The sequence below is a fragment of the Protopterus annectens genome, chromosome 3.part1 (genome assembly GCF_019279795.1).
Source record: "Protopterus annectens isolate FY-2018-M chromosome 3.part1, PAN1.0, whole genome shotgun sequence".
Lineage (NCBI taxonomy): Eukaryota > Metazoa > Chordata > Ceratodontiformes > Protopteridae > Protopterus > Protopterus annectens.
The window spans coordinates 234,110,528-234,129,181 of NC_056732.1; the positions used below are offsets into that span (position 1 = coordinate 234,110,528).

An 18,654-nucleotide genomic window follows, 5' to 3' on the forward strand; every position below is an offset into this window, starting at 1 on the left:
CCGCATGAAAGACATACAGACTCCACATAGAAGGCACCCCAGCTGAGAAATGAACTGGAGAACCTCTTGCTGTGAGGCGACAGCGCTAACTGCTGCACCGCCACAGCGACCCATTTATTTACATGAAACATTTGTATTGCGTTGTTGAAAACAAGAGCTGCACAAAATAAACCTATGAGTTTTCACTTTTCTCAGTACTGAAATTATGCCTTATTTATTAACGTTTCTGAAGTCTTCACATCTGAGCTACAAAATGTGTGACTCTAAGAAGCTACCAACACAGACAGGTGCACCCTGTAATAGCTTCCATGATTACATTAAAGTAACTATATTGCAAGCAATAGTTAAATTGCAACAGGCTATGCTTTGTATGTCTATAAATGGTATTGCAAGATTATTTTGGGGATACCATTGTGGATACTAGTGCCAAAAATCAGTATAGCACAGGTTGCAGTTCTAGTTGTTCTTGTGATTAATCTCCCTTTTCCCGTTTTATTTACAAATAATTGGTGTGTCACAGTGCATTTATTCAGAGTGATGGGACATTGCATGCTGTAATGATTGCAATTTTGGGTTACAAATACCTGAATAACTGGGAAAAGATCTTGACATTAGACATTAGTAATAAAACTATTTTACAACAAATGCTATATGTATTTTTTTCTATAATACTCTGGAACACCAAATATCAAAACATGTATTTAATCCTTTTCTTGAAATGTACTTTTGTAAACATGGGCCAGTTGACAAAATATTAGCTTCACATTTATATTTTGTCAAGCAGTTGTGCTTGTAAACTCTGCTGTCTGACAAGAATCTGCATTCTGCTATGAATCACTTAATTTTGCTTTTCTGCAAAGGGCAAATCCTAGCCAAGTGCGGTTGTACCTCCTATACCATTAATAATTAATAGAATCAGCTCTTAGGTCTCCTAGGGTCTCTTCATCTTGCCAATAAATAAATAAATAAATAAAAATAAAAACTGTATTGTCTTAGAGACAAAGGACTTTTGGACTTTTTTGGTTTTGATGCGCTTGGCAAAACAATTCTAGCACAGATGGTTTCACTGAAATATCCTCTTCTCATATTTTCATTGTTAAGATCTCACATCCCCAGCTGTAAAGCTAATAAAGTGCAGTCTTTAATGTAGCTTTTCATAGAAGTGAAAATTCAGCCAGCTACTGTAACCCTATAATATGTCTTCATATGTTAAGTTGCAATAATGTATCAAAATTATTTACCATTGGGCCTGGTTTGCCTCTCTCACCAGGTTTTCCTTTAACTTCACTGTTTAGTCCTGGTTCTCCCTGAAAAAGAAGAACAAAAATTACTTGCAAGTTTGTGCTCAAAATACTGTATGCCAGCCCTGTTCTGAAATAATTTCTACTTGCAGTGTGTGTGTGTGTGTGTGTGTGTGTGTGTGTGTGTGTGTGTGTGTGTGTGTGTGTGTGTGTGTGTGTGTGTGTGTGTGTGTGTGTGTGTGTGTGTGTGTGTGTGTGTGTGTGTGTGTGTGTGTGTGTTTGGAAGTGCATGCAGTATAATGGTTTTATTTTTGCCCTTCTTATCAATCAATAGTATTTTTGTCTCCTCATACTGATTTTACTTCCAAACCTTTTCACATTTGGCTGTAGTGTCACCAAATATAATGTCTGTATGTAAACATCCTTTGCTGAAAGACACTAATGTCATAACTGCATTAATTTACTGCAAACTGTAAAGATCATTGAAGTTCTTTTTTCACATCACCTTTTTTATAATAAAATTCTAAAACAAAAAATACATGTCTAAGGCATTAGTTTTAATTACTTTACTGTACATTTTGAGTGTGAAGATCCATTTTTAGATTCACAATTGTCATCTGTACAGCAAACTAAAATAGCAGCTAGGTTGTTCAGTTTTACTGAAGTAGTCAATATGTGTATTATTTCAACATCCTTTTTATGTTATATTATGTCACACAGTAATTGTTATATTCATTTATCACCTAAGAATAAAAAAATATTAATAGGATAAATGTGTTGTATTCCACTGCACCTTGTCAAAGATATGGTCGTTAGAAACTTAAATACAGTTGTTGCCAAAACACTGTAGCATTCTAGAGCGATATGTATTTATAAGGCACTTTGCCTTAATGTTTCAGATATTAATTAACAGAAACTGACAAACATGTCAATCAGTATACCGCATGTTGTGATGTTATGTCCAACAAGCATTAATATGTTAGTGTAGAACTCCCCAGTTGTATCTACTTTTACTCTTAAGCTAGTCATGACTGTTAACAAACAAAGGAACATAGGCACATAGAAGGTTACTAGGCACACAATTACTGGGACCATAGAAGGCCTAGCCCTTAAACACCACTAATGTTTCTTTTCTTTTGTCTTACAGGAACATGCAGATGATTCCTGGGGTGAATTTTTTTTTTTTCAAAAAGCTTTATTACATTTTTCAAATGACCAATAATATATCATCAGACGTAGAAAAATGTATTGTAAATAGTAAATAATGAAATTACAAATGAGAAATAATGAGAAAGTATCTACAACATGTACATGGCCTGAAAACAAGATGATAATGTTATAGCTGCATCTGTTCAAAAAAAAAAAAAAGAAAGAAAACAATAAATTGTCCAGTTTACAACTCCTTAGAATCTTTTAAGTGATGGTGACAGAATTCAGTTGATAAAATTCAATAAGAGATATCACTTTTGTCCAAGGATTATTAGTGAATAAGTTAGGGTGAATTTTTTGTTCTTTGACATTGGTCTCTCCAAGTGGGATAGAAAGTCCTCAAAAGATAGTGGTGTAGATATTCTCTACTTTTTGGTGATACATGTCCTTGCTACTGCAGGATAGTCCATAAGAGAAAAAAATTAAATTAAAATCATCCCTTTCATTTACAGTGAATAAAATCATGAACTTAGATAATGAGAAGTTATCAGAAAATGAAGGTTTTAAATAGTCTATTTTAATAAAAAATAAGCTCAGTGAAGAACAGTCAAAGAAAACATCAGTCTTACATTCCTTTAGGCATCTCCAACACACTATATTATTATTATTACCAATTATTTTAGCTATTCTATTTGATGTTAAGAAGACTCTGTACAAATTTCCCAAGTAACTGTATGCCAATACTGGAACCAAGAAGTATGTTTGATAGATAAAAGCAATTGAGATTTACCATGAGAAGTAAATTGGAACGCATGTCCAAAAGTTATGTGATTCCAGAATTGAATATTTAAATTTGTTTTATATTCAATAAATATTTTGTAAAGTTTTGAGATTAAGTTATCAATTTTTGATTTGTTGTATTTGTTTTCATAGATAAAATGTATTTTTTTATTTAAAGTGAGAATGATAGATATAGTTCATTAGCATGAGTTTTCACTATTTGTAGTAATAACCAGTCCTGAGTATTTAAGTCAAATTCTTTAATAAGTTATTGAATTTCTTGAGATTTTAATTCTTTAAAATAATGATACCAGCAAATGAAATTCTTGATCTCCTGAGCCACAAGTGTATGATTATGAATTGGTTATGAATTTTATTGAAAAACATGTTTGTGATGCTAAAAGGTATTATGGATTCAAACCAGATTTTAACATCTGTATTAGAGAGAACCACATTTCCAAAGGATTTTTGTATGGAATCCAGGTAGTTTGAGTCTGTAGGGGAAAAGGCATTATTGAATTCTATTACAAAGAAAATGCCAAAAAAATCTAAATTGCTTACGTTATGATTACATAATATATTATTCTCATTATTAAGAAGGCTTAAATGTAAAGTTTTTCAACTGGATTTATAATTAGGGTCAATCCAATTTAGTATTATTTTGAAGATTGATGCTTTTATATGGGTATCAGCATCAGGGAAATTAATTCTGTCATGAAGACAAGGTCTTATGTAGTGAGAAGATGCTATTCTGGGTTTATTGGGAAACCAAATAAATATAAAATATTGTCTACTTGTTTTCCTGATATGTTGTTTATTTGGAAAGAGAGACAAGGCTTCCTGGGGTGAATTTGTGACTACCTGTCCATTCATCTAAACTGGCTTTGACAATAGCTATTATATTGTTATGTTGGATATGTAAGGTAGGTTTGTTCCACGTGTGGTGACCACATTGGTTTATGAACCTACTTCTCCAGCTAGTGTTAATTTGTTAGTGTAATTTAAAGTCTTTTGTATGGGAGGTTCAGATGCTACTGATCCTGGTAAAGCACAGGAGGTCAAATTGGGCTTGTTCCTTCATTGCATGGAAGACTAGACATAGGTCACTGGGAAGAAGGATAGTCAAAGTAATCTGTCAGGGTAGCTAGGGGCTTTAAGACCCTTGATTTTCTTAGATGGAGATCTGTAGGAGGAAATTATACAAATAGCTGGATTTGTCAAACATGATTTATAATCCTAGGATCTCTAAATTGGGATAACAGATAATACAATGTCAGGTGATAAGGTTCCTGACAAAAAAAAGAGATACCCCCACATGCTTGCTCTTACATGTGAAAACATGATAGGTACTGAACACTGGTGTAGAAGGAATGTCTTCAGTGGAATGGAACCATGTTTCATGAACTACACAACTATGGATACATTCATGTTGCAGGAGTTCCTCAAATTCTGATATTGTCTGAATGTAAAATTGCTTTGTTGTAATGTCTAATAAGCAGCCCCTGTCTTAAAAAATACATTGTTAGAGCAGACATTGTTTCACCAGTATGCAAAAACCTTGGTACAAGAGTTATAAACTTTCCTTGCAGAAGCAGGATACCTTATCTATCATCTTATTCTAGGTTGATGCATAATGAAGCCCCTTTGAATTACAGCAACTAGTTATCCCCTTGTTGAAGCCATTTATCTTCTCCTGATAGTTAGGCATGATTCTTCACAAAGGGAAGATGTTACTCAAGACCAGTATTTTTCTTGCTTCTAAGACATGCACAGTAAATTTTGTCATGTCTCTCTGCGTATCTGTTAAGTTGGATCAGCTAATGTCATCAAATTTAAAATGGGCTACCATTATGTTATAATCATATTTGGAATCCTAAGCATCCTCAGGGCCTTAGTGACATCTTGGATTTTGACCGCAGATATGCAACTCATGGTCAGCCTGTTCTTGTCTAATCCAGTGAGAGTAAAGTTGTTGTGTCATACAGTACAGTTTTCAAATATTTTTGGCTATGTAATTTCAAAATACTGAAATTCGGGTTTTCAGTATTTTGGGATTACATAGTGGAATCCTGAAATATCGCAATCCTGAACTTCATAACCCAGAACTCAAAATCCTGAAAATTCAAAATCCTGAAAACTCTAAATCCTGAATCACAAAATATTGAAAATGTACAGGACACAAAGAATGACAATACTCCAGTACAAGAACACACACACACACACACACACACACACACACACACACACACACACACACACACACACATACGCACACACACACACACACACACACACACACACACACACACACACACGCACACACACACACACACACACACACACACACACACACACACACACACACACACACACACACACACACAGATATATGTGTGTGCAGTATAATAGAACACTATATTTTGACTTGTGTTTTATAAATACAAATAGATTTACTAGTTAATATGCTTTTGCTGCATGAATCTTATTTATTGTTATACAAAACTGTTTATTGTTGAGATAGCATTTAATTGTGTATGGGATCTGAAAAATTGTGTTTGATCAGTGTATACATAATAAGAAGATTTCTTGGAAATAACTATGAATAAGAAAGAAGTTTAAGGCTTTGTCATGGAAAAATACAGGATCATAAAATATGCCTAAGAGAAATGATATTCTAACCAGTGTTAAGAGATATCATAATTCGATGATCACAGTGCAAATAACACGGGTTATGAATTAGGATACCTGCAGACTAACAAAGCAGATGTTCATAATTTAGCTTTAACATTTTCTAAATATTTTTATGTATGATTTATATATATATATATATATATATATATATATATATATATATATATATATATATATATATGTTTTAAAGGCCATCCTGTTTTATTTACTTAATATGGGGTTAGTGAATTTATTCAAAATATAACTAATGCCCATATTCAACAATGTTTTTGGGTGTAGATTTATCTATCAATGGAAGTCTTATGACTAATAAAAAATGAAATTAGAAAAACCCATTCACAGAAGGAACTTGACTGAAATGGCATTTACTGGAAAGACAGGCAATCGAATCAACAAAGGGGTGAACATGTCATTTTCAGTTCCATTAGCCATGTAGACTTACCAGTTACAAGAAAATATAACTAGTGATGAATTAGACTGCCACTAACTTTTTTATTCTTAGTTAAAGACTACTGGGATGTCAGATTGAGACTATAAAGGTGATTCAAGGAGCACTGGTTCCATATATATGGTGTGCTGAGTGGATGTAATCCTTGACATACTTGATTTCTTTGTGGGAGATTTGTTTCTTAATTCATGGCTACTTTGTTGATATTGAAGATGGGAGATTTCATATTCTGTTCATCCTCCTTCAAAATATCTGTATGGAAATGGTACTTAAAGTAATTTCAGAAGAATGCAGCATAACATTTTGTATCAAATTATGAAGGCTTTTTCAAAATGAATGCATTAAATTGTAGCGGCCATTTCATTCTACTTCTTTTCTCTTCTTATAGTCTTCTTCTTTAGGCCCATTCCCTCAACTTCTCATGAATATTGGGGTGTGTCAAAAATATGTCTATCCTCTCCTTTCCGTATCTTTTCTAATGTACGCAGGGTCAGTGTCATAAGGGTCTGGTTGTACCTAAGCCCATATTTACTTATTTAGTGACATTTGATTAATGAGAAGTCTGACTGGGTAGGTGCCCATTTTCAAAGAGGGTGGAGTATCAATTTACTGACTGATAGCTATTGAACAGGTAGCTTTGGAATCACAAAAGGGTGGGCTGAGATAGACTCAGTGAAGACATTTGAAATAGAAGTTTGCTGTGACAAACTGTTGTAGGCTTTAGACAAGTCTAGAAATAAGAAGGAGACTAGTTTGACATTATTTTGAGATTTATTGACTGTATCTATAAAGGTTAGAAGTGCAGTGTTAGTAGAATGGGAGGGATGGAAGCCATGCTGTGTAGGGAATATGAGTTCTTCCTGCAGGGAATAGTTTAGCAATTGCTTAAAAATACATTTTTAGATATTTTGGAGCAGGGGATAAGATTCTTATAGGTCAAAATTTAATAATGTCGATTGAATGTCTTCCTTTGTGTAGAGGAATAATGTGTGATTTTTCCCAGAGAGGTGGAATGTGGGATTCATGGACTGAATTATTTATAAGGACTGAGACAGGTTAGTCAGTGCTAATAGCTACTATTTTAAGGTACTCACTTGGAAGGTCATCAGCTGAAGTAGAGCATGGGTTGAGTTTGTTTAAAATAGTTTTATATAGTATGTGGGAACAGGTTTGAAGGTAAAAGTGGATGTGGTGATATTTGGTTATTGTGTTGGGTTGGGATTAGATATTGGGGAATCCTTGTTTAGGGATACTATGCTAACTCTGAAATAAGAGTTGAAGTTTTTTGCTGTTTCAAGTGGAGAGTTATTGGGAGAGGGGTTAGGGTTGAAGTTTTGGCCAGGATGTAACTTCAGTAGTTAATAACTTGTATCATTCAGAGTTCTTTTTGTCTGCATTTCCCCCACAAATGCACACAGCTCTCCAGACACAGGCTTTCTAGAACTTTATATAACTGATGGAAGATGTGTCTAGGTTCTGCAAACCACTCCACATACCTTTCAGTCCAGTATCTTTTTCTGACCTTCACCACTGCCTTTTTACACTGCATGACATGACTCAGCTTACATCTGTTATCACAAACACTTTCACTTCTCCACCCTTTTTAACGTCAGCCACAAAGCCTGTATGATTTTATAGGTTTCCCCTTCAAAATACATAACATTACTCCTTTTGTACATTAAATCTTATCTGTCACCTGTCACTCACTGCCTCTAACACGTTTTCTACAAACTAGTCTTGTCTATAGCTATTACACCAGTTCTTGTGTCTCCACCATGAAATTTTATTAAGCCCCCCCCCAAAGAAAGCAGCATGATAATTAACAGGAAGAAACTGTTTGCTGCCCTGAACTGACTGTTCCCATCTAATAACCACCCCCAGCTTCCTAAAAGATTGTCAGTTTGCAACTGACTTCACCATTTTAGGTCCTGTCTTTAGGTACTTTCATTTTCCTACCAACCTAGCAGTAAACAATGTGTCAGATGCCTTTTTAAAGCATTTATATACTGCACCAACTGAGTTTCTTCTATTCAGCTTACTGGCTACACAGTCAAGGAACTGAATCAATGTGACTGGGAACCCTACACTAGCTGAAACTATTGTCACTGGTCATAGAATCAGTGTTGACATTTAAGAGCTTGACCATCCTGTTACTGATATTGCAGAGGCTTCACAAGTGCATTATACAGAGTTCAGAAACTCCTCTACTCTGTTAAAAAGAATGCAGGAAATTTTCCAGTCTATCATATAAAATGTTGTGATTTCACCAGTTTGTTATACAGAATTCAGGGATTTCACCAGACTGTGACACAGAGAATAGAGACTTAACCAGTATGTGACACAGAATTTAGGGACTTTGCCAGACTGTCACAATGAATTCAAAGACTTCACTGGTCTATTACACAGAATTCAGGAACTCCACACAAAGAATACAGGGACTTCAACGGTCTGTTACATAGGGTTTAGAGGCTTCACCATTATGTGACACAGAGTTTGGGGTCTTAACCAATATGTGACATAAAATTCAGGAACTACACCCTTACAACATTCAAAGACTGCAGCAGACTGAAACACAGAGCTAGGGGGCTTCACTAGTATTGTGTCACAGAGGTCAGGAGCTCCACTAGTTTGTCACACAGAATTCAGGGACTGCACCAGTCTGTCACATAGAGTTAAAGAACAGTACCAGTCTATCACATAGAGTTAAGAAATTGTACCAGTTTGTCAGGCAGTTCAGGGTCTTGACCAGTCTGTTACAGAGAGTTAAGGGACTGCACCAGTCTATATTAGACAGTCCAGGGACTTGACTGGCCTGTTATGGGGAGTTAAGGAAATGTACCAGTCTGTCAGACAGTTCACGGATGGGACAAGTATGTTACAGAGAGTTTGTGAACTGCACCAGTCTGGCAGACAGTTCAGGGTCTTGACCAGTCTGTTACAGAGAGTTAAGGAACTGTAAAAGTCTAATACACAGAATTCAGGGACTACACGAATTCAGGGACCACACTAGTCTGTCATAAAGCTTCCATGGACTCCACCAGACTGATGCACAGAACTCAGGCTCACATCTAATTTGTTACATAGAATAAAAACCTCTACCAGTCTGTTTCAAATAGTTTAGTAACTCTATTAGCCTGTTACACAGAATAAACAACCTCTAGTAGTGTGTTACACAGAGTTAAACCTTAGGGACTTCACCTGACTGTCATACAGAGACTTCTGCATGACTTTACCTGGAATATGAATATGGCTAACAGGCTTATGGTTACACGCTCTTTCCTAGACACTGCCGCCCAAATGCAGAGATGACACCATCATCACTTACCTATCTTTAGACATCAGATGGTCACTATAGACAGAACATGGTGTTTTACTAGTGGTTCTCCATGCACTTACTATGTTAACACCTTGGGAGGTAGCTCATCTGGCCACTGCACCTCCACTTGCTGACTCTTATGCTCATGCTACTATTTCTCCAGTCACCCTTCCAAGTGGCCCTTTCCCCATCTATTCCTTCTTTAGTTCTTTGTGCATGTACTTTCTCTGACCACATCTGTGTAACTCTAGACATGAAGAATTCATTCAATAATCACACTATAATTTTTCACGATCTCCAGCACTTTCACATTTTCTTTTTTCCTCAATCTTTCACTCATCCCTTCTGTGTTTTTCAGTCCTTTTCTCACTTTAAGTAATCTATTTTTGAGGCATTCTCATAGTCTTTGTTCTTACATTTTCCTTGATTACTTTTATTCTGCAAACTTTACTCTTTTCACTGATAGCATAGTTTATTTTTTACAATAGTCATACTTGCTGTCTCTTCTTCCCATATTTTATTGAGCTTATTCCCTTCCTGACTTATTTTTAATGTAGTATCCCAGATATTCTACTGTTGTCAGTTCACGCTATCCATCTATATTGTTTTAACTGCATTCCCCAACCAACCAAAGACTAATTTCCTACTTCCAGATCTCTGTCTTCCAGTATGACTCAGAATGGCATTACATTGCTCGGTCTCAGACCTACTTTCTGAAACCCATGCAGTCAGGACTAGCCAATGAATGGGCAGTTTATTAGCCATGGATCATAGCTTATTTCTAGGTGTGGCAACCTCAGAGTTTGTCATAACAGAGAACAGATGTAGGAGATATTCTGTCCATAGATTGGGCCTTGAGGGTCTTTGCTATCCCCAAAAATTATGTTGCTAAATTTTTATTTACGTATTTGTTAACTGGGATAGAACATTGATTCAAATGGACCATGTTCATTCCCAGGACAGGGTTTACAACCAGGAAACAAAGTACAAAGTCATATAATGAGTAGGTTACACAATAAATTCAGGATTCAGGATCCAGGGTAGGGAGAACTCAGAACCATTTAAGTAACACTGATGTTAATGAATTATGCAGTACAAAGTCAGGCGTCAGACTGTTTAGCTATTACAGTAGGAAAACATTGTCTAATCTTAGTTCTGCTAATACACTATGAATCTTACTCTTCACCATAAAATCAAATGGAAGAACAGTGTTTGGGATAATTAATTATCATGTACATAAATATGGGTCTATATCATTTAATTGGAATTTATTTAACCAAATACCTCTTCATTGTACCTTTTAAATCGAAGATACTATTTCCTGAAGTGTTTAATCATTGAACTAAATAACATCTAATTATTCTGGTTGGCCACCTAACAAAACTACAAGTCTGACATCACTAAATGACTCTGTAAAACGGGACTATTTACAAACTGAAAACATCGCCTTTTTAAAATTAAATATTTAAAAAAAATTACTGAAATAAAAATAAAAAGGTACACTTTTATTAGTTTTAATTTTAACATTTACCCAACTTTATATTACTATACTACCTTGCAAACCATTCTGCTCAGAAGTGGGTATAGCCTCAGTAATTAAAAACCTAAACATTTTAACCACTTTTTTCCTACACTTTTGCAGGCCCCCACATGCCCTGCAAATTAAATATACCAACTCCAAGATTGCACTACATTGATGGAAAGGGGAAACTAGGAATAGACTATGAATATTTATGCCACTATTGGTATGAATATTACTTAACTTTCACTGATTATTGGAAGGTGGCCAGGGTTTAGGTGGGACTTTCTACTGCAGATATTGCCACATACTATATTAATACAAGCCATTTTTTAAATAAATAAATATGTTTTAATCGGAGACACACTGCAATATAATTTATGACTGTTTTGTTATACTATAATTCAAATAATATTATGCAACACTGCTAATTGATTACAAAAGTAAAACTATTTTTTACAGCTTACAATATGTTCCAGATGTTGGCCAACAAAAATAATTTGATAAGATTATCTTCGATGATTACAGGCTTTGATAAAAAGGATGTTCGATTAAAAAGGTTAGATGAGGTATTCTGTTAAATAAGAGTTAGATTAACTGATATAGATCCCATAAATACATATAATGCATCAGGTTTTCACCATGTACAACAAGAAAATGAGAGTACTGTGGGATGGAATTCTGAGTGGAAACGGTACGAAAGGATAAAGTACATGGGGTGAGGCTGAGGTGGAGAGAGAAGCTGAAAACTGTGTGAAACATTATAATAGAATAAACCATGCTGTATGAGAAATAGATTCCAAATATAGGGCAGAATATGCTTGAGAAGAGAGGCAAAAAAGTAGGAACGTAAGAGAAAATGTCTTGTATTAGTTGGTCATGTTTGTTGTCTATTGTAAGCCTGGCTTGGTAGTTGGAAGGCCTGGAGGTGGAAAGGTTAGGGAAGAGGGCAAGTCTGTGTTTATGAAGCAGTACAGGAAGAAATTATGCACTTAAACTAAAGTGCTGGAGTGAACACATGTAGTAGTTTCGATATCTTCAGATGGGGAGTAAAGATAGCTGGCGAATTAGAAAGTTGAATTTCAGAAGCAAGACTGGAAAGTGTGCTGTGGGGCTGATGAAAAAATTACATTGTGTTATGACATCGTTTGTGAAGTAATTGCATTTTGATTGGTTGAAAAATGAGTTTTTCAGTTGGTTTTGAACGTTCATGAAAGAATGTATTGATTTTATATTTTTGGGTATGGTTTCTTAGATCATGTGATTACAGAGAATATGTAAGGCTGTGTTTTTACTTCTGTTATTTATTTTGAAGAAGTCCATGTATTTGCAAGATGAAAATGCTTAATAAAACTTATAATTATTATTCTTCATCTGTTGGTTGACATTTCCTGTCAAATTTTGTGATTAGCTGGGTCAATCTATAGATGGCTAGAAAATCATTGAGATTTTCTGTTTATTCGGTTGACTTTGTGTTTTGGTGAGTTCATCTGTAGTTAACCAAGCTTTATTCTTCCAGAATTCCTCCAGGAAAGGGAAGTTATAATGGAACGATCAACATTTGCCAGTGGCTGTGTTACCTCTGCTGCTATTACTCCTTGCACTTTCAAGGAGTAGCTCAAGGGTATTTTTTTCCTTGTTTAGGATCTCACCTTCTGCATGTTTTTTCCTGCTTTGAGACCTCACTTTTCCTTCAAGATCAGCTTCCACCAGAGCATCTGCTATTCCCTCTCTCCCTTCTTACCCTAGATTTTCCCACCCTCCCAGATCACTGCAGGAAGATTAAAACTGCTTATGACTACAGTTCTCCTCTTTGGACCTCCATTACTTCTGCTTTTGATCTTCTTGGTTCTATCCTGCATCTGGTGCACATGCAGTAGCTATTAACTACTGAGACTTTGTTTTCCTTCAGTCCTCACTCTTTCCTTCATTTTCATCATCATCATCATCATCATCAGCCTTTTCCACAGTGTCGCTTGTATTAGCATTATACATTATTAATCTACTTTTTTGGCTATTATTAACAGCACTGGACATTGGGTGTCACTCTTTTTGAATATGGTATGCAAATATGCACCAGATGTTTCAAAATATCTGCAGACTGTGTTCCCATAATACTATTTGTAAGGTGGAGGGGTCTACTTCAGAAGATTCACAAACCAAAAGACAGAATCCCAAATGACTGAAAATTCAAAATACTGAACACATTATTAATGCAAAGGCCAAAACCCCCTGCACTCCTCATCCCCCCACACCCCCTACTAGCTATATATACCAACTCCAAGATTGCACAACAGTGGAGAAGGCAAATTCCATCATTCAGTATTTTGAATTTTCAGTCTTTTCAGATTCAGTCTTGTTTTTCAGTCTTCTGAAGTAGGAGCAAGGTGGGGCTAGTTCCCCTTTGACTGCAGCTAATTCTCAGCAGGAGTTAAGGTGGCACTACCTATTGCAATGTATAAGTACTGTAATATTTCTATACATGTTACCATCATTAGTCCTCCTAGCTGTCAGACAGTCAATGAGTAATGATCATGCTACTAGCATAATGTCCTTATTTATGCTGAGATCATAGCACAGTCCATTGTTCTTAGCAGTCCCATTTTTCTGCTCCTTTTAGTACATTCCAGTCCCATTCCATTGCTATCTACATTTCTGTCCTGTCTCTCTATTGTACCATCTCACTTTTTAAGTTGTAAGTGCATCATACAGATATCTCGTCAGTCTCCAGTCACCACCACTTCTCTTAAGCACACTGTTCCTTCCTTGGTTTTATATTATATTCTGTGGCACCACTTTTGCTCATTCTGTTCTCTCAGAAGTGATGGTAGCTCTTGTCATTCCCATTTCAGTCTATAGGTGCTCTTGTTTAAATATGCTTTCCTTACTCAGCTCTGAAAATATCCTTTGCAGTGAAATATATACAATCAGCTGGTGGCATACAAATATTGATGCTCCCATGGCAGCTCTGCTCAATGTGCTATCACAGAATCATATCATAGAAAATACAAGGCCTTGGTTCCATTTGCACCTTTGCAGTACTCCCCTTAGAATGTACCAGCAGGCCTTGGTTCCATTTGCACCTTTGCAGTACTCCCCTTAGAATGTACCAGCAGGCCTTGGTTCCATTTGCACCTTTGCAGTACTCCCCTTAGAATGTACCAGCTATTCAGTGCATCATGTAATTTTGCATCCTTGCCCTTGTTACACATGACATTTTTCTAACAAGTTGTCTCATAACAAACTTTGCTAGATACCATTCCACACTGATCTATCACCTCAAGAATATCAGCAGGCACAGCATTTTTCTTTCCATACATTTTTGCAAAGGGTTATCTGAGCATTGCATTACTGACTGATCTCAAAAGAAACTGATTAGCTGCATCCAGCATTAGTCTTGGCACAGTCACTACTCAAAGTGACTTCTCTTCCTTCCATTCCCTCTCCTTATATCGAGTGTAAGTAAATCTCCTTGTATAAGCTCCATCATTTTACATTTCCTTCTGCACTTCATGCCATTATTTTAGGATTCTTCTTTTCTGCAGGTATTCTACATTTGCTATTTGTATCTCTAAACTTGTATCACAGTATCAGTTGACCATTTTTTATTTTTGTAGTTATGCTTAAACACTTTCTAAAGTATGTTGATAGTACAATAGTTCAAAACAGGTAAACAATTAAGAAATATTACAAAAATGCACTTTTGGCCAATGCTGTCTGCTCTAAGAAAATTACATGAATCAAAATATACACCCATAATGTTGATGATGATGAAAATGATAATGAATAGATACACCTAAATAAACCTAAGGCAGGTCATTAATGCATACAATTACAAATGAAACAAACATAATTCATTATTTTTGAGCTTGGCTTTAATAGACTCTATATACCTAACTAAATCTCAAAATCCAGAGGACACAAATATATTTTGTCATTAAGGTTTGCTAAGTCACTTCAAGTAACAACCACGAGATATAAAACAACTTGAAAGTCAAACTGAACAAGTCACTTGAAACTTCACACCACAAACTAGTTGCAGTACTCCCCTTAGAATGTACCAGCAGGCCTTGGTTCCATTGCACTTTGCAGTACTCCCCTTAGAATGTACCAGCAGGCCTTGGTTCCATTTGCACCTTTGCAGTACTCCCCTTAGAATGTACCAGCAGGCCTTGGTTCCATTTGCACCTTTGCAGTACTCCCCTTAGAATGTACCAGCAGGCCTTGGTTCCATTTGCACCTTTGCAGTACTCCTTAGAATGTACCAGCAGGCCTTGGTTCCATTTGCACCTTTGCAGTACTCGCCTTAGAATGTACCAGCAGGCCTTGGTTCCATTTGCACCTTTGCAGTACTTCCCTTAGAATGTACCAGCAGGCCTTGGTTCCATTTGCACCTTTGCAGTACTCCCCTTAGAATGTACCAGCAGGCCTTGGTTCCATTTGCACCTTTGCAGTACTTCCCTTAGAATGTACCAGCAGGCCTTGGTTCCATTTGCACCTTTGCAGTTATCTCTTTTGAATGTACCAGCAGGCCTTGGTTCCATTTGCACCTTTGCAGTACTCCCCTTAGAATGTACCAGCAGGCCTTGGTTCCATTTGCACCTTTGCAGTACTCCTTAGAATGTACCAGCAGGCCTTGGTTCCATTTGCACCTTTGCAGTACTCCCCTTAGAATGTACCAGCAGGCCTTGGTTCCATTTGCACCTTTGCAGTACTCCCTTAGAATGTACCAGCAGGCCTTGGTTCCATTTGCACACCTTTGCAGTACTCCTTAGAATGTACCAGCAGGCCTTGGTTCCATTTGCACCTTTGCAGTACTCCCCTTAGAATGTACCAGCAGGCCTTGGTTCCATTTGCACCTTTGCAGTACTCCTTAGAATGTACCAGCAGGCCTTGGTTCCATTTGCACCTTTGCAGTACTCCTTAGAATGTACCAGCAGGCCTTGGTTCCATTTGCACCTTTGCAGTACTTCCCTTAGAATGTACCAGCAGGCCTTGGTTCCATTTGCACCTTTGCAGTACTCCCCTTAGAATGTACCAGCAGGCCTTGGTTCCATTTGCACCTTTGCAGTACTTCCCTTAGAATGTACCAGCAGGCCTTGGTTCCATTTGCACCTTTGCAGTACTCCCTTAGAATGTACCAGCAGGCCTTGGTTCCATTTGCACCTTTGCAGTACTCCCCTTAGAATGTACCAGCAGGCCTTGGTTCCATTTGCACCTTTGCAGTACTCCCCTTAGAATGTACCAGCAGGCCTTGGTTCCATTTGCACCTTTGCAGTACTCCTTAGAATGTACCAGCAGGCCTTGGTTCCATTTGCACCTTTGCAGTACTCCCCTTAGAATGTACCAGCAGGCCTTGGTTCCATTTGCACCTTTGCAGTACTCCCCTTAGAATGTACCAGCTATTCAGTGCATCATGTATTTTTGCATCCTTGCCCTTGTTGCACATGACATTTTTTCTAACAAGTTGTCTCATAACAAACTTTCCTAGATACCATTCCACACTGATCTATCACCTCAAGAATATCAGCAGGCACAGCATTTTTCTTTCCATACATTTTTGCAAAGGGTTATTTGAGCATTGCATTACTGACTGATCTCAACAGAAACTGATTAGCTGCGTCCAGCATTAGTCCTGGCACAGTCGCTACTCAAAGTGACTTCTCTTCCTTCCATTCCCTCTCCTTATATCGAATGTAAGTAAATCTCCTTGTATAAGCTCCATCATTTTACATTTCCTTCTGCACTTCATGCCATTATTTTAGGATTCTTCTTTTCTGCAGGTATTCTACATTTGCTATTTGTATCTCTAAACTTGTATCACAGTATCAGTTGACCATTTTTTATTTGTGTAGTTATGTTTAAACACTTTCTAAAGTATGTTGATAGTACAATAGTTCAAAACAGGTAAACAATTAAGAAATATTACAAAAATGCACTTTTGACCAATGCTGTCTGCTCTAAGAAAAATACATGAATCAAAATATACACCCATAATGTTGATGATGAAAATGATAATGAATAGATACACCTAAATAAACCTAAGGCAGATCATTAATGCATACAATTACAAATGAAACAAACATAATTCATTATTTTTGAGCTTGGCTTTAATATACTCTATACACCTAACTAAATCTCAAAATCCAGAGGACACAAATATATTTTGTCATTAAGGTTTGCTAAGTCACTTCAAGTAACAACCATGAGATAGAAAACAACTTGAAAGTCAAACTGAACAAGTCACTTGAAACTTCACACCACAAACCAGTTGCTCAGACAACAAAGTTTAGAATCACAGTGGAGTATATTGTCCTAAATTAACCAGGAGTTTAGAGAATACCGACTGATCGCAGAGAAACTCCAAGGTGTAGGACAGCCTACTCTCCTGAGTACTTCTCACTTCAAAATATCTGAGGCCAAGCAATGGAACTGGAGTCAAGTCAGCAATTTAACAGAAGCCAGGTGAATAAAACTTAAAGCTGCTTAGTGACATCCCTGAACTCCAGCACAGAAATCCCCCAAACATGGCCGACCACTTCATACTTTCAGAAGTGGTAGTAGGAGACAAACTGTGAAGCAAGCATATAGCACAGGAACCAAGAAAAGTATGAGAATAGGCAACCATTCCCTGATGTAGTAGGAAGCAGCAGTCAGGAATACATTGGAAACAAAGCAATCTCAGCATTATGACATAGGCTGCAAACATGAAACAAAGACTAACATAAAACCCAATCCATAATTATTCTGAGAGGTGAAGCAAAACTGGAGTAGCCAGAGCTGCCAAGAATGGTGACACTGCAGGACATAAATAACTCTCCTCCTCATTAGTTGTGTCTCAGTTTTTGTCATTCCCTGAAACAGTTTCTGCGACCTTGTCCTGTGGAACTGTACTCTGAAATTCCCATATTTCTAATTTGCTCTTAAAACATCCAGTTACTGAAGTTAGCTGCTTGTATAGCCAACGCTATCTCTTATGCTCTCTTAGTATGTATGCCTTTCGCTACCACATATTTCTTATTTGTATCAAAAATAATGCAAACTGTGCACATTTTTGGCAACAGTTCAGGTAACACTGCCAGTGTACTGACACTGTTTCCCTTTACAAGTCCCCTTGCCTTAATATTTTTTGCAGCTATTGACTTCTTAATGAAACAAACACGCTATGTGACTGTACTTCAGTGTTCAATATCAACAGCAGTATATTATGTTGTGGAAGACAAAACACATTATAGAAATGAAATAAAAGTCCTAGGCTGGGGGGATATGAGATCCTGAGCATGGCCTCAGTATTCCTTCAAACTATACATCTATTGCTAACAAGTATGCCACAAAGGTTGTTTCAGCTGCTGGATTCTGAAATGCACCAGTTGTAGATAAGAATCAGTGCTACTTATGGTCTTCCTCGTGACATTGTTAGCTCTTCCTCTTGACATTGTTACCTCTTCCTCATGACACTGTTAGCTCTTGCTAGTGCCCTGAGAGAACTCTTGACAGATCAGGTAGAAGG

At 36.8% G+C, this 18,654-nt stretch overlaps 1 protein-coding gene across 1 annotated transcript in view; it reads right to left on the reverse strand.

Annotated features, from left to right (window-relative positions):
* Positions 1-18,654, reverse strand: part of LOC122798074 (collagen alpha-6(VI) chain-like) — a 1,097,601-nt gene that overhangs the window by 489,079 nt on the left and 589,868 nt on the right. Inside the window, exon 22 of the mRNA XM_044066731.1 lies at positions 1,242-1,307. Coding sequence (XP_043922666.1) covers positions 1,242-1,307 — 66 coding nt within the window. The remainder of the gene's footprint in view (positions 1-1,241; positions 1,308-18,654) is intronic.